The sequence below is a fragment of the Alexandromys fortis genome, unplaced genomic scaffold (genome assembly GCF_014885135.2).
Source record: "Alexandromys fortis isolate MF-2015 unplaced genomic scaffold, M_Fortis_MF-2015_v1.1 scaffold_29, whole genome shotgun sequence".
Classification (NCBI taxonomy): Eukaryota; Metazoa; Chordata; class Mammalia; order Rodentia; family Cricetidae; genus Alexandromys; species Alexandromys fortis.
Window position 1 is genome coordinate 9,248,389 of NW_026067891.1, and position 22,385 is coordinate 9,270,773.

The following is a 22,385-nucleotide window of genomic DNA, read 5'->3' on the forward strand; positions in this document are numbered from 1 at the left end:
CAGCCTTACACATACAGCGTGCCTCTGTTGCCAGTCACTTTTTATCAATGGAGTAGTAATCAAAGGTGCAAATTACTAAGAATGTTTCAGGCCCTGTTCCGAGTCCTAGGAGAGAATGGATGAAGGGTAGGACAGAGCTAGTTAGGAACAGGCTTCTGACAGGGCCACACAGGACTCCTCCGCACATGGGCCATTTAGAAAGGCATTCTCTGGTTTTTTAAATGGGGTTGAGGTTTTATTCCAAGAGTTACACAGCCCATTTTCTAACGCAACTGCTTACTCCATTTACACGAAGCTCTTTCGCTAGTGCTGCTGCTCTCTCCTCCCCCGTCTCTACGCTCACATCTCTGCTTCTCCCAGTTAGAGGTGCTGCTATAGCTCACACCACACTAACGCCTTACAATGGAAGGTGGCATGTTAATTGCGTTTCTGAGAGTGACAGGGTGAGAAATAGTTTTCTGGGACACCAACTGGGATAACTTAACAGTTCCAGAGTGGAGCAAGGGAAAGGAGAGATGGGATAGAAAGAGAATGGGGTTGGGAACATTGGTGGTTTAGCATGTGAACAGGTGTTATCTGTGGGTGTGTGGTGTTACATTTCACGTGTGTTCCAGACTCATGCGTCTCCGATTGTATTTTGACATCATACATAAAAACTGGAAACTGGCACTATCAAAGATATTGATTCTATCCCATGATCTGACAAACTTTGTAATGTTATCAAGTGGTCCACATGCAACCTTTTATAAAGAAGCAACATGTAATGCTTGTATGAATATATCTCGGCTCTCCCCCCATCCTGTCTTCTCTTGGAGAGCTGCTCAGTAAATTCTTAATGAATTGCTATGGATCACATTTCAAAGATACCATTGTTGCTCTGATGGCCATATTAATAATGTGTTGTGTGCTTCATAAGGTCTCATTTGAACTGGAATTTTTGAATCAAGCAGGAAGAATAAGATGCCCATATCAATCAGATTCCTTGCAGCTAGCCTACTTCTCATACAGAGTCAAAATGAAAACTCAGAACTGCAATGAAATTAATGTCTTCTAAGAGATCTTCCCTTGGAAGCTGCAAAATCCCAGTGCATGTACAGCCTGACTGTAAGAACCCCAGACTTGCAGCACCACTGGCACCAAGTCTGTTGCATCCTGGTCTCTATCAACAACCAGAGTTCAGTAACAGGCACTTCCCTTTCTCTTAAGAGGAGAGACTTCGCAGTGAGCTGGACTGAGGATGAGCTTGGTGATAGAAAACATGCCTAGAAGGAATAAACCTCTGGGCTTGATTCACTTCATTGTAGTTAAAAAAAAAAATCAAGATTCTTAAAATCTTGCTTTGTAAGGCTTGTTGGATTTTATAAAAATACTTAAAAGGATGGGTTTTGGGAAAAGGCTATATAAATGGTGGGAGACGTGAGCAGGCAGTTTGTGGCTTAGTGGTGCTGAGATGCTTCGCATCCACAGAGGCAGGTCGTGAGCTGGGGCTTGAAGTCCCCAAGGCAAAGGGCGCATATTTTGCAGAGGATGCCCTCACACTGATTCTGCTTTTGCTAGCAGCATGGGGTAGTTACCCATCCACATTTACTCTCTGGGAGACTGGCTGTGGGAACAATGATTTTCTTATTCAGTGATTCCAAGTTTGCAATATTTGAGTTGGTCACTTTTGAAGAGGGCAACTAGAGACTGTCCCTTTAATGGCAGGGTATAGGGCTAACTGTTGCATCTACCTACCCACTTGAACCATCTATTAACATATAACATCGAGAACCTTCCCTAGTTTGGAGGCAGCAGGAGGTGTAAAGAGTGCAGGGGATGGTTTTTCCTCTGGGAAAACCCCCTGCCTCTGTGATTCACGAGAACACTTCCAGGATAAACTAGTGACTGGAGCAGAACAAGATGGGTCTTGCGTGAGAATGGAGGCTGAAAACCAAGTTACTTAATGACTGTGACTCTTTAAAGTCTTGGTAGCTACAGAGCTATGTCACATTCAGGGACTGCATCTAATTTCTTAGGTCACAGCATTAAATATTTCAGGACGAGCCATCTACAGGTAAATTTCCATTCTAATGCAGCGCATACCCCAAATCATATAGATGAAAAAAAAACCATAGGACATATATATATATAAAGTTGGACTGGAGCCAACAAGACAGCTCAGTGAATAAAGGTGCTTGCCATCAAACCTGATCATTTGAATTTAATTCCCAGGGCCTATATGGTAGGAAAGAACCAACTCCCCAAAGATGCCCTCTGAGCTCCACATACCTGTCATGGCACATGTAAACCCATACATATACATACATGCATGAACACAAAATAAAAATTAAAATGTAATAAAAATAAATGTAAAAGAGATGCAACATGTCTAATTAATCAAAAAGCAGGAGAGAGGAACTTTAAGGTACTATGCAGCTTTAGCTTCCACGATCAGCGACACTTTCTAGTCTCAGGTGGCACTGTGAAGACACTCGAATCTAGTCAAGGGATGAACCAAGTGTTTCATTTCTGTTGCTGTGATAAAAAAACAACCAACAAAAATCAACCTAGGTAGAAAGGGACTATTCTGTTTGTGGTTCTAAACTACAGTCCTTCACTTGGGACACAGCAAGGCAGGAACTCAAATATCCAGTCACATCACTCCATTGTCAAGGGCAAGAAAGATACAATGATACGTGCTGTACTCCGGCTCTCATCCAGCTTGCTTCAACTCTGCGTAGGTCAGGACCCCTGATCAGGTAATGGTACTGCCCACAATGGGCGAGGTCTTGCTATCCCAAACATGTCCATAGCGCATCCTGATAAAGACAATCAACTGAGACTTTCTTCCCGAGAGTCTAAGTGGCGACATGTTGACAGTCATAACTAATCAGCTCCCCAGAGGTTGCAGCTGAAAGTTTATCAGGTTGGACAGGCAACCAGGACAGAGGCCATGCAATTAGGCATGCTTACAGATTCAGGAGCAAAATGTCCAGGGCACTCAAAGCAGCGTATCTTAAAGATATCTGGGAGGTCCTAAGAGTGCAGAGGGCAGACAAGGTAAGACTAGAAGGCTATGAAACCATCCGCCATTTTCCATTATCACGGGAGGTCTCATTTTGATCTCATTATTTAGCACCGTCAGTTAGAGATCTTGACAGAGACTAGAAAGGTCTGTGATAAGAACAGGGGATAAACACCTCTACAGAGAGTCCTGAAAGCACAGAGAGGGGTGGTGGGAGCTTCCAGTGACACTTGGCCTCAGAGTACTGAGGAACATTTGGTTTTGAACAATATTTGATAAGAGGATAAGCAGGACGTGCTGGTAGGTTTGAGAAACACAAGTCCAGTCCGTACTAAATGTGATTCCTGGACTACAGTCACCTTTGTTCCATCGGTGACAAAAATACCCCTCCAAAGCAACTTAAGGAGAGAAAGGTTTGATTTTGGTTCCCAGCTTGAAGACACCGTCCACCATGGTGGGGCAGGCACATCAACAGGAGACTAAAGCAGTGGGTCACATTGCATCTACACTCAAGAAGCAGGGAGTAATGAATGCTTTATTCTTTTCATTGAGTCTAGGACCCCATCCATGGGGTAGGATCACATAGCTTCAGTGTGGGTCTTCCTCCTTGAGCAAATCAATCTAGAATCTCCCTCACAGATGTGGCAGCGGTTTGTCTCCTAGATGGTGGTAGACCTTGTCAACTTGACAATCAATACTAACCATCCCAGTGCTCTCTCTTCCTCTACTGTGGTATGAGAGTCATTTCCTAGTGTTGAGGGTTGCATTAAGTCCTTTGTTCCTGTCACAGCTGTCTCTTTTATGGACCCCACTGAATTCTTTAGGATGTTTCAATAACTTACTGTTATTGAATGAATTCTGTGTGCTGGCATATAAGCTATATATGTACACTTGTATATGTATGGGTGTAAACACACACACACACATTTATCACAATAGGAGCTAGAAAACGGGCTCAGACAGTAAAGTTCTTGCTGCACAATCATGAAGAGCTGATTCCAAGCACCAGAACCAATATAGAAAAGCAGCCCCAGATTCTAACGCTTATGATACCCCAGTAGGTGTCTCTGAAAAATTCCAGATAAATGAAAATAGCAAAGGCCATTGAAGCCACCCATTGTGCAGCAGGGCTCTTAAATAGTGAAGCAGTTTTTGGTATATCTAGGGCACCAGGTTGAGTGTGAGCACTGTTTCCTTCCTTTATTACCCTTGAGCCTACAAGCATGCTCGCACTTGGGATAAACTTTCAGGTAATATTTAGAAGAAATTGCTAGATTGGCCATTCCTCTAATGGATCTTTCAGCACGTTCCCTCTAATTGTCCTCCCGCATCCAGGTGTTCTGATTGCTCAGCAAAGGTGTCACGAAGAAAACTGATTTGTGGTTAACTGGTGTTGTTTCCAATGGAATGTGATGTGTATTTTGCTAGAAGTAGCAAGTGCAGAGGGAACATGTAAGCAAAGGTACTTAGTAAAAATAATAATCCCGTTTATTGTGAGTTTACTGTGTATGAGGCACTGTTCCAGGCGTGTGGCATGCAATAACAATAAAACATACTCATAAAAACAAAATGTCCTTAGCCATTTACCTGGTACATTTAGAGATATATAGATAACTCTAAGATTACCTATGTAGAAGGTGACAGTAGCAAAAATTTAAGACAGAAGTATCATTATTAAATTCAGAGTGTGAACCCATTCAGTCCCCCCATCTCACCCCCTCACCCTAGGCATTGGATTCCTGGATCTTAAAAGGGAGCGTGAATATCAGCTTTCTAGCAAGCTCTCCCAGGCAGCTCCACAGCTGAGTTCCGCACACAGCTGCGAAGTCTTTTCTATCCAGTAGTAAGGGGAATACTGAAGACTTTTCTGGATGTGGGTCTTTTACTAGCTTGACTTTGAGCCCTGAGCTGTAGTTGGCCCAACCCAGGGGCAGCTCTCAGATATGTACCCCCATCTCACAGCCAAGAGACAGGGGGCATCCTGTGTAGCATTCTCAGCTTGGAACTGATGTCTGTTTGGCAACTCACAAGCTGGTGAGCCATCACCCTCACCTTATCCCCACTACAGCTGGAAGCTCTGTACTGCTGAGATTCCCACCTTCATTTAGCAAAGGAGTAGCAGAGGCAGACTACTCTAGGGATTTGAAGCCTATGGCTTCTTAGCTACTGCTCCATTCCACTTCTCTGTGGAAGATTATGAGATTATAGATCTGATGAACGATACAAAGAGTTCTATGATTGTCTTTGTATATTATGCTGATGCTGGGATGCCATGGTGATTTCAAAGCATGATGGGAAATTCCAACTGACTGAAATGTTAAGTGAAAATGCCAACTGACCGAAAGTGTTAAGACTGAAAATGAAAGAGGATTTCTAAGAGGTTGTCTGTAGTGTGCCTACGTCTCCTTTATCAGATGAAGCATTCACTCCAGACTAACGTACTGTAAGGGTGAAGGTGGGACTGTTGCATCATCCTAAAAGGCAGCTGTTCTGCTTGTTGAATCTACATTCAGGTTTTTATTGCGAACCTGCCCCACTGAGATTCAGAATAATGCAACATATTAAAATTGCATTGAGAGGACAGAAAAAATTATTTGATCTGATTTGACAGGAATAGAGTCCAACGTTCTTATATTCTATAGGTGTTGGATTTGTGTGTGCATTTATGTTTATTACACAGTTGTATGATGGACAGCCTTATGCAAAAAAAATTTATGAGACTTCCACAGTGATGCTACAGAGCTCAGAACATGCCTTCTATCCTCCTTCTGGGACTGATTGCTTTAAATGCAACCTTATGGCCCTCCCAGTTGCCACTGAGGAGAATAGAATTGAGCCAGGACTCAAATCTGAAAGACCAGACAGAGCCTCGTGAAGACGAATCGAGATGCCTCCCATCACTGCTTGTGTAGTCATTAGAGCGCTTGATGCATCCAGCTGTTTTGAGTTTGGGGTCTGGTTTAGTTCCCCTAATCTATAGCGTTTAGGGTAAATTAAAGAGTGGGGCCTTATCCATGATTTATAAATAAGTCTTTGCAAATATTATTGTAGGGAAATATTTTGAGACCTGATACTCAGACTTCAGTTGGTCACTCCACAAGAAAGTGAACAGAAGCATTCCCAGGATTAACTGTGGTCTTCTGAATTCTTTTCAAAGCACAAAAGCAATTGTCATCTTAATATTTTCAGGAAGGTCTTTATCCTATTGCAGAAAACCAGGATGTATGATTTATGGTGCTAGTAATTAAATCTTTCAATAAGGATGCTACAGACCTATGTGATTGCCTCTGAAAGATCTGTCCCAAATACTGGCTACTATGAATCTAGCATGGTTCATCTTCATTGTCAACTTAACCAGGTTTGGAATCCCCTAGAAGATTATAAGGAAGCACTTCTGAAAGTACATGTGTTCCCTTGGAGCATTAGCTAAGGGGAAGATGCTCACCCTATCTGTACAAAACACCATCCCTATAGGGTGGTAATGCAGACAGAATGAGAAGGAAAGAGAGAACTGACTGCCATAGGCACATTCCTCTCTGCTTCCTGAGCACAGTGAGGTGAATAGCCAGGATGCTCTGAATTCATGGGAGAAATGGGATAGTACTTTCTCCCTTTCCTTTGTGGATGTCCAGCGTTGTCAGAGAGACATAGAAACCAGCACATGTTTCAAAACCTGCTCCACATGGAACATCTTGCTTCATCCTTGGCTTAAAAGTCAGAAAGTGGAGGAATCCAGCATTGACCAGGGAAAATTTTCCTCCTGAGTTGTTTGGTAGATACTTAATTACATGGAAGGAAAAGGATGCTCATTCATTTCAGAAATAGGTCAACATGGTCCAGCCCAGGGACTTGAGAGATCGTCCATAGATGGTCTCTCAGGCTAACCTAATCCAAGAAATATTTCCTGAGTCTTTTAAAGAAGTTTGACCCCATTCTGAGTTCAGAGAGAGCCTTGGGGTTTATGAGAGTCTGTATCTGCAAAACTACCAGGGATTTCCGAGCAGATATCTCCATGTTGAAGTCTCTAAGACCTGGCTCTGTTTGTTGGCAGGCTTTTGTTTGCTCGCTTGTCTTTCGAGGTGAGAATAGCAACTGGTTGATTTGAAAAGCATAATGCTCATTTCACCTGCTCTGAAAAATGGATGGTCACTGAGTCAAGGAAGGAATTAACACCAGCTATAGGAAACAGAAGTCCCTAAAGGCCATGTGCCTTTCAAGTGCTATTCCTTCCCCTCATGCTCGCTACAGCTCCTTCCCACTTCCAGTCCCTGGGGAGAACAGAGGGTGTGGCCCAAACAAGTACCCACTTGTTCAGGATTCTATGTGTTCTGAATGGGAAGACATTATATTTCCCCAGTGCCTTCTGCCAGCAATAAAGGGAGCCAACAAGCTTTCCTTTGGATCTTTTCACCTTCATTTGGCAAAGTCCTTAGAATTCACCAGATGAGAATGATCAAATAGGATGCATAGCTGGATGGTATAAAAGCCTCGTGTACAACTTTAGTCTCCACCTCCTCCATCCACACTTCCTCAGAAAGTCTCGCCAAAGTGGGTGGTGGGATGGGCCAACAAGCTTTATAGACTTTGTTAGCTCTCCATTGGAAGGTGAGTGAGAAGATCCACTAACCCCAGGGTTTCCCACAGAGCAGGGACATAGAGCTTCTGGGCCCTCCCACCTGTGCAATATGTATGTGATTAGCTTGGATTCATTTTCCTAAATATCTACAGACTATATAGTCCAGCTCTAAAGAAAGGGAATACAATAGTCCCTCGAGACACTGCACAGAGTGGAGGTACACTCACTGTCTCAGTGAAACATGCTGCTATGAACGTACCCTCTGCAGTCATTCTTCTTGAAGGAGGGACACAAGTCAGTGCTTCTCTGGCACAACTGGACAGGCTGGGAAGGCCACACCACCTCAGAAACTTCATTTCCGAAGTGAACACACTTCACCTACCTTTCTGCTCCACGGGGATTCTCTGCGCTGTCTCTAAAGAGATCATAAAAGATTCTTAATTGGAAAGGAGTGAAATTAATTACACTGCACTTACTACATCCTTATAAGAAAACTGTGAGACTGTTATAACGCTGTCTGAGCTACCCATGCAAGCACGTTGTATTTCATTAGCACCCAGCTTGTCTTAACTAGATTTTTGAAAACATCAATAATAAGTACTATCTATGCGTCTCAGTAGAATTGGCATAACAGTTTTTAAAATATACTGATTCAGAGCACCAGGCGGTGGTGGTGCGTGCCTTTAGTCCCACCACTTGGGAGGACTAAGTTCTCTAAGTTCATGGCCAGCCTGGTCTCTGGAGCAAGTTCCAGGATAGCCAGAGCTATAGAGAAACATTGTTTCAAAAAGAAAAAAACAACTGAATTCAGGGTTTGGAAGATGTCTCAGTGGATAAAACACTTACCATGCAAGTATGCAGATGACTGATAGAATTCCCAGCCCTCACATAGAAGCTGGATGGGTGTGGCAGTCTGCCACAAGCAAGCTGGCTAGCTAGATTAGCCAAATTTGCAAGCTCTCAGGGTCAGCAAAAGATCCCACCTCAGTAAATAAAGTGGAGAGCAAGCAAGGAAGATACCTAACATTAACCTCTGGTCTTACATGTATGCCCTGTATCAACATCTGGCATTTACATGTGGTGCATCAGCACACATGTACAAATACACATGCATGCAAACACACCCTGCCCAGCCATATGCATACAAGTAAAAACATAAGTTCCTGTTTCCCATTCAACAGATAAAGGAATTCTTCACTTCACTGCAATGTAACCTTGAGTTCAAGGACAGTAATTGAAGCTACAGCCATAACGTGTACATTAGATGGATCTTAATCCCGTGGCATTTGTAAGTTGATTGCTAGGACTACTGTGAGCGTATTAGAATAGAACCCTTCAGTTGCCTCTGACATCAAAATTGTGAGCAGTAGAGGGAGGCCATCTTGTGAGAGGCCACATAAGAAGCCTTGTATTCTAATGTTTTCCATTCTCTTTGGATGCTTTGAAAATGGATCAGGTTTGTTTTTGAGCATTTCCCATGCAAACTTGCAGAGCTCAAATAGACGCACACTATTTTGGAGAGCGAAAGATGTGCTCTGCTCTGGGAAAGACAGAAGTCTTGCCTGACTTAAAAGAACAAGGACAGTGTGAAAACAGAACTTGAATGTGGAGATTCTTGGCTTTCTCCCTAAGGCCTCATGTGGCCTCCTTGTTTTAACTTGAGCCCTTATGGCTGTAAAACATCATGAAGTGGCCAGCACGAGAGGCATCCATTATCCTGTGTGTTTCTCAGAAAGGGATTTAGATTTTGTAGCCAGTTGTCTAGTGTTTGTAATCAAGCAGGAGTCAAAGCTCCCCATTCCATTTCAAGAGCCCCCAGTTTTTTTGTTTTTGTTTTTCAGTATCTTGAAGGGTTTTGAATTTCTGTTGGTGGCCAGCAGAATGTTTAGCAGTGTATCCTAAAGAATCTCTCTACTGGTAGAATATGCAGCGTGGTTGTGGGGAGACAGCTGAGTGGAAAAGTGTGCTTGCTTTGTGAGTGTGAGGACCCAGGTTTGCATCTGAAGTGCACATGTAAAATGTTAGGCATAACTGCATGCACCTGTAATCCCCACACCGGGGAACTGGAGGATGGAAACAGAGCCCTAGAACTCAGTGGTCAGCCAGCCAAGTCAGTACAGCTCAGTGAAAGATTTGAAGGCAAAACAATCATGTGAAAAATGATAAGAGTAAACACACACACACACAATAGTAGATTCTAATGATAGAATTATAAAACCAAGGCAAATGGCTTCATGAGTATAGGTGCTTGCCGATAGGCCTAATAACCTGAGTTCAAGTTCCAAGACATACTCAATGGAAGGAGAGGTTCAACTAAGCAGCATTTTTGTCCTCTGACCTTCAGACATGTACAGTGGCATACACATGCCTACATACACACACACAATACACAATACACATATAAAAATTATAAATTATATATATAATTTTTAAATTAAGAAAAATTATAATATACTTACAAACATCTTTAGAATCCTGCTTCCCCCCTCCTCACTCCTCCTTCATCCTATGACCATATCCACAAAGAAGACATAGCCTCAGCCCCACGGGCCTTTCTTTCCATAGTGGGAAAAGATAAACAACCATGTAGAAAAGTAAATAAAATTATCAGAGATGTGGCATTAACCATGGACAGGGATAGAAAGTAGCTTTCAGAAAGGGTGTCAGAAGAGGAGGCAGCATTTGGACATAATCCCAAACATAAACACTGAGAAGATGTGGTTCCAGGGGAAGAAGAGTGAATACCTCAGGTCCTGAGACGCGCTTTGCCCGTGTCTGCGGACTATGAGACCAGTGCCTAGGACACAGAGACCATGAACTGCATGGGAATAACTTAAGGACTGAAAGAGAGAGAGAGAAGATATGGTCCTAGAATCCACAGGAGATCACTTACAGGCCTCTAAGCAGAAGAATGATGAGACACAATTTATATAGATTTACATTTAATTAAATAGAGAAACGGATAGGCGAATTGATGAAAGGATGGATGGACAGATTGCATGGCTCTGAGAACTGTAAATGGTTTTTGATTGGAAAGAATTCGAGTTGGGCAAAGGTGACTAAGTTTGATCTGATATAACACTGGTGTCTTCTCTCGGGGTAGTGATATGGGGAATGCAAAGAGCAAATTCACATTTCCTTAAGATAGCTGGTTTGCTGGAATTAGGGCCAGGAGAGTCTCAAAGTCTGATGACATCTTTTCCAGTGTTCCCAGAAATGATGTAAAAGATAACCTCATCCCAGGTCAGATCCTAACACAGCAGTCATAGAGGTGTTCCTTCACACTTGCAGAGGTCTCTGGAAACTGCTGCTTCTTGTTCAGGCTGTGCTTAGCCAGCTCTGAGGAAACTGGGGCTCCTACGTGCCTGTCATGTCTGCTGAAGAAGCAGTACTCAAGTCCCCATCTTTCCCCAATAACCTTGTGTCTAAATTGTGGTGTCTAGAGATTAGCATCTGAAGAGAAGTTTCCTTGCTCTCTGTTAGGGCTGACATGGTCCCTTTTCCTCGCTGGAAATGAAATTTATTAATCATTATAAAACCATGGTATTCTGAAGGCAGAGGTCACCCTGAGGGGAACAAGTGCCTTCTCGTTTGGGAGGAGCAGTTTGGGGCTGCTGTATTTTCTTCAGCCTTAGGAAAGAGTGTTTGCCAAATTGTTACCTCGGGTTTTCTGCAAAGGTTGAAGCTATGCCCAGTATCAGAGCCCCAAAACGACTGGAGCAGAATCGAAGATTCAGCTCTTTCTCCCCAAACTGGACTCTTATGTGTATGTCCATAGATACATATATATGTATCTGTGCATAGACACACATATGTGCCTGTGTATAGAGGCCAGAGGACAACCTCAGGTACCATTCCTTAAGACATTCCACACTTTTTTGTGGAAGGGTGAGTTTTTTTTTTTTTTTTTTTTTTTTTTTTGAGAATTTCTCACTGGCCTGGACCTTGTCAATAACCTAGACTGGCTGGCCACTCAGTCCCAACGACCACCTGCTGCTACCTGCCCAGTGCCATCACACTTAGCATTTTTGAAAATACGGATCTGGGAGCCTGACTCTGGTCCTCATGTTTGCAAAACAAGCACTTGACCGATGAAGCTATCTCCCCAGTTCAAAGTGTCCGTTATTGCTCCAGGAAAACTATTCTCAAAATTAAATACAAATTGTTCTAAATTACACCCATGGTGAGGAATTCTGTGAGTTGTCACTTAGCACATGTCCTAGGAATTCTTTTCTGTGTCTTCTGTTAACGTAACCAAATTTGCCGGGTGAAATACTAAGAAATAATACAAATTAATAAAATAAAACCACATACTACCGTCACGTTAGCATAGCTTCATGCCTCAACCTTGAACCTACTACTTCTCACAGAAGACGAGCTCTCTGGTGAGATTTTTGTTCTGAATGAACAAAGGGACACAAAGGTATCCGAATGAAAGCAAAGAGAGGGGAGCATGAGCTGAGCATTTGTTAGCTTCAGAGAGAAGTGCGCATCTGAAGGGAAGCAGCCATTGCAGCAGTACAGCTGAGGAACCCAGAGCCAGGCTGGGTGCAAAGACTGAACTAGGGGATTTCAGCTTTGGGCTCTTGAAAACAGGCAGGGAGGGTGTGGTGGTTAGAGAGTGCCCTTGGGATGTCCCTGGTGAAGTTGGAATCTGCTGTTCTCTTGTCCATCTGTGGTCTAACCCAGAGTCTGAGACTTAAAAGGTCCTTCATTCAGTTTGCTTACACACACACACACACACACACACACACACACACACACACACTCACACACACCAGATACATGTTCTACTGTGTGAATAACCAACTCAACTGATCAGCTGGATCTTATCCAAAAGAACAAGGACTTGGGCCTGGACCATGTTGCCATAGGCCTGAGTTTGACCCAGTGTCTTGGGTCAACTCCCTGTTTTAATAGACTCGGAAGAATATTATTAGAAGGAAAATATGGAAAATATAAGGAGAAATACAGAGGATCAGAGATAGTATGAGTAAACCCATTCATTAAAAAAAAAAGAAAATCTCCATCCATCACCAGATGAAGGTTCTATGGTGATATGAAAGATATTCGTCAGTATTGCTATAGGATAGGGTCATTTCAGGTTCCCTATCCTCAGCTTCCCAAGGGACTAACTGGGGACATCGCCTTGGGCTCCTGGGAGCCACTCTAGGTTCAAGTCTCTTGCCAACCCTAAGGTGGCTCCCTTAACTAAGATATGTGCTTCCCTGCTCCCCTATCCAACCTTCCTTTATCCCAATCATCCTGTTTCCCCAAGTTCCCCCAATCCTCCCCTTCTCACTTTTCTCTCCCCATCCCCCCCTTATCCCCATCCCACCCCACCCCCAAGATCCCAATTTTCTCCCTGGCAATTTTGTCTACTTCCCATAGCCAAGAGGATAACTATATGTTTTTTCTTGGGTTCACCTTCTTATTTAGCTTCTTTAGGTTCACCAGGTATACACTCCTTGACGCATTTCCCCTAGAAAAAAAAAAAAAAAACACCAAGAAAAAAAAAGAAAAGAAAAAGGTCAGAGTCAAAAGATGTTTAAAACTCAGAGACACCATTAAGTGGGAAAGAGGCACCCTCCACCCCCAACAGCTGAGTGCTGAGTGCTGTGAGCTAAGGAAATTATCTGCCCTCCACCCCCAGCTCCACTCACTGGGCTCTCTGCTATTTCAACCAGGTGCTTAATCTCCCACCTCACAGGAAAGTCCTCAGCAGGCAGCAATTGTGTTACTTGGGCATTAAAAAACTAAGTGGCTTGGCTACAGGGGAGAAAGCTCTAACAGGCAACCAACAGAATCAGATCAAAGGCAGTGTCCAGCTTATCCTTTCCTGCTCTCTTTTTTTCTTGCTATGCTTCCTGCCTCTCTCTCCTCTAGAGAGCACCCTCTCAATGAACCACTTGTGCTAGAGTCTCCATGGAAAATTTGCTTTCCAGGAACACTGTCTCCTACCTATCCTATCTGTCCTATCCATCCTATCCTATCCTATCCTATCCTATCCTATCCTATCCTATCCTATCCTATCCTATCCTATCCTATCCTATCCTATCACCCTATCCTATCCATCCTATCCTATCCTATCCTATCCTATCCTATCTATCCTATCCTATCCTCAGATTGCCTCTCAGCTTTGATCAGTATCAACACCTCACTGTTCAAACCATCTCCAGAAAGGTGTCTGGGGAGGGGGTCAAACAAGGAAGGACATATTGTCAATCAAGTATGCATATCACCCTGAGAGTTTCCCCTCCAGTTCTGTCTACCATGTCACATACAACATATGAAATAAACTCAACATGTGTGTAATGTTCCAATCTAGAAATTGACTGAACACCCAGGACACTTGGCTTCTGTCCCTTGTTTGTTTTCATTCTAATGCAAGCCCTTGAAGGTACAGCAGTTGAGGAATAAAGACAATAGAGATAGAAGAGAGGTCAAAATTCAGGAAGTATGACTAAAATATACTGCTCCAAATATTCCTGTCTCAAGAAATGGGCCAACGACAGATGAGATACTGGGATGCTAAGATTAAAACCAAACCAGGCTATGATTTCTGTTTGATCCAGGGAGCCCACAGACCTCTCCTAGTGTCTCATCTGAGTACAGCAGCTACTTGGCAATCTGCAGGAAGTCCTGGACAGGAATTGCACCAACAGATCTCTGCACTCTTCCTGATGTGCCAGAACCCATTTGCTTGGTGACAGTCAAACCAGATGAAAAGACCCATCCACCCATCTACTGTTGAGCACTAAATTCTGTCTGGGACACTGGAATTCTTAAGAACAGTCTCTCTAGTGTTTGCTTCCTGTCTGCCTCAGACTCTGAAGTAGCGATATCACAGTGGGGGAGAATGTGAAGTATGGGGTGTGTGTATGTGTGTTTATGTGTGTATGTGTGTGTGCACACACATGGGTATGCTTACAGTCCATGCCACACCTATGACCATGGTTCCTTGATATTTTACCACCAAGGTTTTCTTGGTTTGTGTAAATAAATGTACTTTATGATATTTCACAGACAAGATCTTACAATGCTGCACTTCTCAGAATGGGTCCCAGTCATTAGCTTGCACATGACTGTATGTGGAATACGTCCGTATGACCAGCTGTGTTAAACGGACCACCATGCTCAGACTGAGCTTCTTCGTGTCCTGTGGCAGAGTGGGGACGTTTCGTGGTTTGAGATGAGTACAGCCTCTCCACGATGTCCTGGTATACTCTATCTTCTGCACGGGAACAGTATGCGATAGACCAGTCTCACCTCTTCTTCCTTTGCAGTTACGGACGAGTTTATGCTGCCGACCCCTACCACCACACACTTGCTCCAGCCCCCACCTACGGCGTTGGTGCCATGGTGAGTAGCAATTCCTCCCTGCCCTCCCACCCCCAGCTGGGGCCTCAGTATGGGCTGATGGTTGAAGTCCTCTCACTTTCCCTTAATTGAATTTGTCTCTTGTGCTAACAGCAGCTAAAATGCCACATTAATCCTCCCAGTAAACTTGATAAATGTCTTAATTTCTTGGCAATGTAGTGCATGTAAGTTATTATATTTCTAATTTTGCAAGTCTCACCTAGCGAGCACTTACCTTAATGGAATAATTAGTCATTTTGATAATTAAATCCATCACTAACGGAATGCAGTGTCAATGCAGAACTTTTTTTTTCTTTTTTTTCCCTTCCCTCCCGTGCTGCTCATTCACATAGCCCCAAGGTTCCAGCCCCAGCACAGACTTCAGAGGAGCTAAGCTGCACACTTCCAGGCCTCTGCTGTCAGGCAGCTGAGAATCTGCCTGCCTCTCCTCCCCTTTTACAATTCATGTTTAAAGTCATAGTCGCCCAGGAGAGAAAGTAGAGAGTGGGGCACACTTTGTGTGTGTGCCTAGTATAGAAGAAATTAAGGAATCAGCTGGCTTTGGGGGTTGTCTTGTTTTTATTTATTTTTTCCTTGGGTGGGACGGGAAGTCTGGGATTTTATTTTTGTTTTGGGAAGGGTAAGGGGAGGGCAAAGTGGGGGGCAAGGGTGGGGTGAATTTGCCTGTACTTGTTCAAACTTCTATGCACTAAAACTCTTGAGTCCAGTAAGACGTGCCCATCGCGTGAGAGCGTATGCGATCATTACAGCGCTTTGGCATGCAGTCTTCTGCTTGAGTCAAGAATATCAGTCCTCTTCCTAAGAAATCAGCCCCACAGGCATTCATTGGAATCGCCAATACTTTTAGCAAAAGGAAACGGTTAAGGGTCACCTCATAGCCATAGAAAGCTCTGGTCAGACAGGTCCCTAGACCCTGGGTCATAAAAGCCCAAGCAGGATTAGGAAAGTCTACTATTCTACGTCTACACAAGCTTAACCACACCCAGCAGTGCCCCTCTTCCACCCCCACCACAAAATCAGAACCCAAAAGTTCCTAACCAGATCCCCTCCCCCCTTTTTTTCTTCAATGTGGCATTCAACAACCCCATTTCAACACCTAGGCCTTTTGAGGAAAGGGAGGAAAGGAGAACCGAATCCCTACATCCAACAAACCGTCTAGACTCATCACTGACTGTAGATAGAACTTCTCCCAGTGGAGCACCGTATCGGTCAATCCGTCCATTCACCAAGGAAACAAACCAGTAAAATGAGCCAGTACCTATCCATCCACCGTCCCGTCTGTGCACTGGAGTCCTCATTGCTAGTAGGACCAGTGGATCCACTCAGTTTCCTGGGGATTCGTTCTCCATAAGGAGTTGCTGGGAGAGGTCAGGACTGACCATATACCCATTAGCTTTCTGAATAGGTCCTGGAATGGGGAAGGGGGTGCCCTCTATTTTGGTTGGTTTTGAGTGTCTATTTTTTTTTAACATTAGTCTTTTTGATGATCCACATGTTACAAAAGGAAACATGTAAAAAACCACACCCCTCAAATTGCTTTGTTTCAGAATGCTTTTGCGCCCTTGACTGATGCCAAGACTAGGAGCCATGCTGATGATGTGGGTCTCGTTCTTTCTTCATTGCAGGCTAGTATATACCGAGGGGGATACAACCGCTTTGCTCCATATTAAATGACAAATCATAGCAAACAAACAAACAAACACAAACAAAAACAACCTTCCAGTGTGGGGAGAGAGAAAGCTTCCCGAGGCCTGAGTGTTGCAACACACGCAGTAGGACATCATTTTAGCAACTCAAAGAAAACAACTAAAAATAAAAAGAGGAAAAAAATTACATTTTTTATCTTATACCTCAGATATTTTGTTCTGTGTATTTTAATATTGTGGGTCTTTGGTTTCTGAAGGTTCTCGTAGTTCAGTCGCTGGCTGTAGAAGTTTTTGTGGTTGATCTAGAGAGAGGCTAGATATGAATAAAAACCGATTTAGGGCCATATCCAGAGTGTTATATTATGTAAATGAATTATATGCTGACCACGAAGCTACCGGGGTTAAGGTGTTTGGGAAGAGTCTAGGTGACGAGTCATTCTTTCTGCATCTATATTATTTTATTCTGTGAAAGGGGAGGCCGGGAGGGGCTTAGGGGTTTGGGATTGGGGTTTGACTGAAAGAAAATTATATATATACATAGATATATATAGTAACTGATGAATCTAAAATGACCCACTGCACCAATGATCCTAAATCTATGGTTCTAAGTTACTCCTGGCAAAGTCAAGCCAAAGGCTCTGCTAAGAAACCACTTCTTATGGCACTGAGTTTGGAGGCGAAGGAAGCTGTGTAAGTCCACCCTCTTATCATTCCACCCGCAGTACTCAGCTTCTTACCTACCCACTAGTTATTTAAGCAAAGACTACTAGTTAGGCCATCAATAAGCATTCTTTTTATATTTCTTCCAGTATGAGAAATTATTGATATCACTGCTGACTTTTATATTATGGGAGGGAAAATTAACATTAATAAAAAGGTGATTAAAAAAGCACTGTTTCTATTTTTTTCTTTTTTTCCAAAAAAAAGAAAGTAATAAAAACTTAAATTCTTTGTACCAGTTAAAAATATGTATAAAATTTACATCTGTGCAGTGGAGTTATGTTCTAGAAACAGTCTCTGAGGCTTTAGTTTTAGCTTAGTAGATTAACTGTTAGAGACAGACGTATAATTTTTATGGAATTACATGATAATCATATCTGGATTTATAGTCGCATTTTACAAGTATCGCGATCATTGAATAGAGATAACCATGGTATTTTCATCAGCTTGATACTTTTTGAAAACATGACGCCTGTGAGCAACTTGCAATTTTTCAGTCTGTGAGAGCCCGCCCTCCCCTCTCCCCAGTGCCCCAGGGTTATCTTAAACTGGTATCTTTACTTCTGTCTCCGAGGCCCATGAGGATTGTGTCAGAAGGAAAGAAAAAACGAGACAAAAACCAAAACTAGACCCTCTCCCCACACCCACCTCCCCCGGAGAGCAGCCTCTGCCCCCTCTTTCTTGGACGCAGGGCCAGAGCAGCACAGCCGAAAAATTGCAGCTTGTAACCTTCTTCTGTTTGAGTCCCCCACCATGTTGTCCTGTTTACAAGTTAACTTAAGTTGGGGTATCTGTCATGGGTCTTCCCGTTTTTGTATTTAAATTATAAAGTATCAGCAAGCTGTCTCCCTGAGTAGCGTTACCGCCTGTGTGTGCAGAGCAGGCCCATGGCGCGCACTTTAGTAAGTATCAACTCACGCTGTGAACCTGCCAATCCGCTGTAACAACCGCTTTAAAAAAATCTAAACCAAACAAAAGTTTAAAAAGAAAAAAAAAAGTGTTTGTGATCCAGCTTTTCCTAGTCATCCTACGTGCATGCCCGTAAGATCGGTTGGATATTAAACCATCAATAAAGTTTCGTGAGATTTGAAAACAAAGTTTCTGTAGCTTCGATACCTAAGACAGATGATTATGGTTGGGGAGAGGAAGAAAAGGAAAGGGCGAGGAGGGGAAGGGAGAGAAACTGCTGAACTGCTAAGAAGAGAAAAACCTAGAGCTTGGTCTTTTCTCTCCCTTCGGAGTCGGGAGAGACAGGGCTGAGAGGAGACTGTTTGCAGCAAGTCTTGAAAATCCCCATTCCCACCTGCTTCAGTGGGATGGCCATGTGTACACCTGGTTGATGCTACCCAAGGCAAGAACTTATTGCATTCGACCCCAATGGGATAAAGATAGTGGTAGAAACAGGGCTGCAGAAGGGTCGATGGATCCCTCCCAGCCGCCCCAGCTTTCAGCCCAGAACCTGCATTGTGTATGAAATCACAAACATGGAATTCTTACTGTGCTGGCTAAAGTAAAACTCATTTGCAGTTTTGATTTTCATCAATGAAATGTACTTTCCCCCACGAGTGTCTGTAGTTTTAATAAACTCATTTAGAGCAAGTGGGAGCCAACCGATGTCGCAGAATCTTTTGTCTAGGCACTCTGCTGAGCTGCCGATATAAGTCGTTTTAAAATGTCATGTCAGAGGTGTAAACAAACATTTTGGATTTTTTTAAAAAACAGTATTTATTTGGAATGTTTTCATTTATCTAAATAACTATTGCTATTATGAATTATGGAAAAAGATTAATGTGGCATATAGTGACTTCTTAACACACATCACTCAATCTGCAAACCCAGAAATGTGTATATCTGTCTTTAGAAATTAGTGTTTATATCACTTACAGTGGTTTGTGAATAAAGAAAACTGGTTTGTAATATCAAAAAAATAAAAGCTTAGTCTGAAAAGGTACCTACAAGCTGGTGTTCTGAGTTTTTCTGCTTCTGTGGATTTCTTTATAGGGTCAGTTTCACACACACACACACACACACTTGTAACCTTGTGCCCACAAGGGGTCTGGCGTGGGTGTCACCAAAATACAAAATACATAGTGGTCAGGGGTAGACCAGATGCTCCTATAGCCACCCTCTTCCTCTGGGTCAGATCCCTTTTTCCCATACTTGTCTACCCAAAAGGGTCAACGGACACATGCAAGGGTGTGTAAGAAACAGTTTATCACACTTTTCCTGTTCTCCAGCATGATACAGTCTGTGGTTTTACCTCAACATGAGCACACGATAAATTTCAAATAGAAGTAATTAGACAGCTAATTTGGGGCATTTGTGCAGACACTGGTGAGTTCACACTACTAGGTACTTAGGATGGGTCAGGCAGCATGTTTTGTTTTTGTGTTTCTCATTGAATTTATTCACTTAGGAATCCCCTCATGGCCCTAAGTATATGCTCATTCATTTAAAGTAAGTGAGCAGCAAAAGGGATTTGTGACTATTATTCCTGTAATACTTACTATTTGGTTCTTCCTTAGCCCTCTATGGTTAAGGTATAGTGCTGCGACTGTCTACCCACCAGAAATGGAACTCGAACAGGCTGGGGACATGCCCAGGGTGTGCAGCTCTAAGCAGCAGAACTGGGACACTCTGACTGGCTCCAGAGTTTCGGCTGCCCCATGCTAACACAGGTTTCACACACATCCTAAACTTAATCCTTGCAGGAGCCCAGGTAAGTAATTAGTTAGCCTCACGTCCCAAAGCTTATAAGCACTGGAAATACACGCCAAATCCAGGGTCCTTCCCCTCTGGCACACTGCACTCTCAGAGAGGTCTGCCTCCAGGAATTGCCTGGTAGACCCCAACCTAGATCGGGGCCATTTGAACTCTTTCCACTCATGATCCTTTTTCCATTAAGAAATTTTGAGGGCTGGAGAGATGGCTCAGAGGTTAAGAGCATTGCCTGCTCTTCCAAAGGTCTTGAGTTCAATTCCCAGCAACCACATGGTGGCTTCCTGCCACCAAGTCGATAATCTGAGTTCATTCTCCAGCATTCATCCTGTAACAAGGAGAGTGCCAACTTCCAAAAGTTGTCCTCTGACCTCCCAATGGACAGCATGATATTACATACTCCCCCCAACCTCCCACACACAAAATACATAAAATCATAATACAAATGTTTTAAGACTACAACTCATGACATAGAATGGTCTCAAATCTAAACCAAGGTGTTCCGGGCATCTTCAGGGGTGTGACATGTCAGCATGCACAATACAAATTGCATGTGTGTGGGTTTAGCCCAACACTGCAGTGACGTCTCCAGATGCCACCTAGGTGAGCACTTGCATTCATCTTACTTCAGCTGGAATTGCTTCTTGGTCATTGTGCAATCAGAAACCTTTCACTCTTATCTCAATACTGGGAGGAATCCCTGCACTAACCACGGTCATGCAGCTTTTGTCCAGTGGTTCTCAGCCTTCCTAATGCTGCAGTCCTTTAATACAGTTCCTTCTGCGGCAGGGAGCTCAGCATGAAGTTATTTTTGTTGCTACTTCATAACTATAATTTTGTAATATTATGAATTGTATGTACACATCTGTTTTTCGACAGTTTGAGGTGACTCCAGCGAAGGGATCATTTGACCCCCCAAAAGGGTCTCACCCCAGAGTTTGAGAACCACTGGTTTAGTGGAAATAATACCACAAAGGCCTCCAGAGACTACCTCCCATCCTTGCTTCTGCATACCTATGAGCAGACAGATCACTGCTCCCAGGATTCTCCCTCAGGACACCTTGAATGTGCTGGTGACTTTGACATCTAGCTCTCTGACTGAAATAGACAGATGGTGTGTCGCCCGAATGAAGCAAAAAGTCAGAAAGAGCAAGAGTATTCCCCAGGCTCGAGAAACGAAGGGAAAAAAAATAGCAGGTGTGGGTAGGAAATAGAAGTGCAGAGACCCAAAAAAGTAGGGTAATGGTGCTAAGCAGGCAGGGAATGGCTGGGAAGGCTCGGAATGCGAATTGGAAGTTCAGCCTCCAGATGCCAACAAATGCTATATCTCCCACAGCCCCCCATCTCAGCTCCCGCTCCCTGCAAAATCCCCCCTCAAGCATACAGCAATAATAACTGCAGGTAGCCAAGCCCCTTACTGTTCACACATGGAAAGTCAAACTTTCTGCAGCCACACCAGGAAGTGGTGTGGAACTGAGAAAGCAGGTCAGAGGTACAGTGCACCCCTCACTGGCCTTTTTTCTCCTGCAAACACTTCCAGGCTGCCCAAAGTGAGGTATTGCACCTCCTTACCACGAGGAGGACTTCCCCCAACCCATGATGCTGCTGGATGGGGCTGGCAGTGGACCAGCTGGCTGCTGTCTTCTCCTGTCTGAGCTTTCCTATGCTACCTGACAAGGTGATGCTTCTGCAACCAGTTCTCTTTGTTCAAAGACCCTTTCTCCCCTCACTAGCGTGCATATGTATGCTGGGGGAGGGACAGATGCAGAAAGACAGCTAAAATGATGCTTTACCAAAAGAGATAGAGGCATAGGAAAAACAAGCCTGTAAATGTTTTCATTTTATAGAAATATACATTATGTAATTCAAACACTGACATCCAGAGTTACTTCTGCCTAGTACAGTGAAGAAAAACATAAAACATTTTTTGAAAAGAAAATTCCCTGATACTTAAAATGACTCACCCAAGTTCAAAACAAAAACAAAAAACAAACCCAGAAATGGGTATTTTCCATTAGGCCAAAGACCTAATCATAGCAGCAGCACAAATAGAAGACAGAATAGCAAAATTTAGTGGCTAAAGGTTTTCTTTCTTTCCTTCCTTCTTTCATTTCTTTCTTTCCTTCCTTCTTTCATTTCTTTCCTTCCTTCTTTCATTTTTTTTCTTTCCTTCCTTCTTTCATTTCTTTCTTTCCTTCTTTCTTTTTATTTTTTTTTAAAAAAAACCTATTTCTTTAAAACAACTTCTGGACTAATCTGTATTTTTCTTTATGGTTGTTCTCACCATCTTTGCCACCTGTGTTCACATCACCCTTCCCTTCTACATCCACCTACCTCTTCC

At 43.2% G+C, this 22,385-nt stretch overlaps 1 protein-coding gene across 3 annotated transcripts in view; it reads left to right on the forward strand.

The window, feature by feature from the left end:
* Positions 1 to 19,159, forward strand: part of Rbfox1 (RNA binding fox-1 homolog 1) — a 378,397-nt gene extending 359,238 nt beyond the window's left edge. Inside the window, exons 12-13 of one of the 3 annotated variants that reach the window (XM_050134335.1) lie at positions 14,867 to 14,942; positions 16,508 to 19,159. In XM_050134335.1, coding sequence (XP_049990292.1) covers positions 14,867 to 14,942; positions 16,508 to 16,630 — 199 coding nt within the window. In that variant the 3' untranslated portion in view covers positions 16,631 to 19,159. Of the gene's footprint in view, positions 1 to 14,866; positions 14,943 to 15,292; positions 15,441 to 16,507 lie in introns of those variants that run through there. The other 2 variants (XM_050134319.1, XM_050134328.1) reach the window with 2 other exon arrangements.
* Positions 19,160 to 22,385: the final 3,226 nt, after the last annotated feature.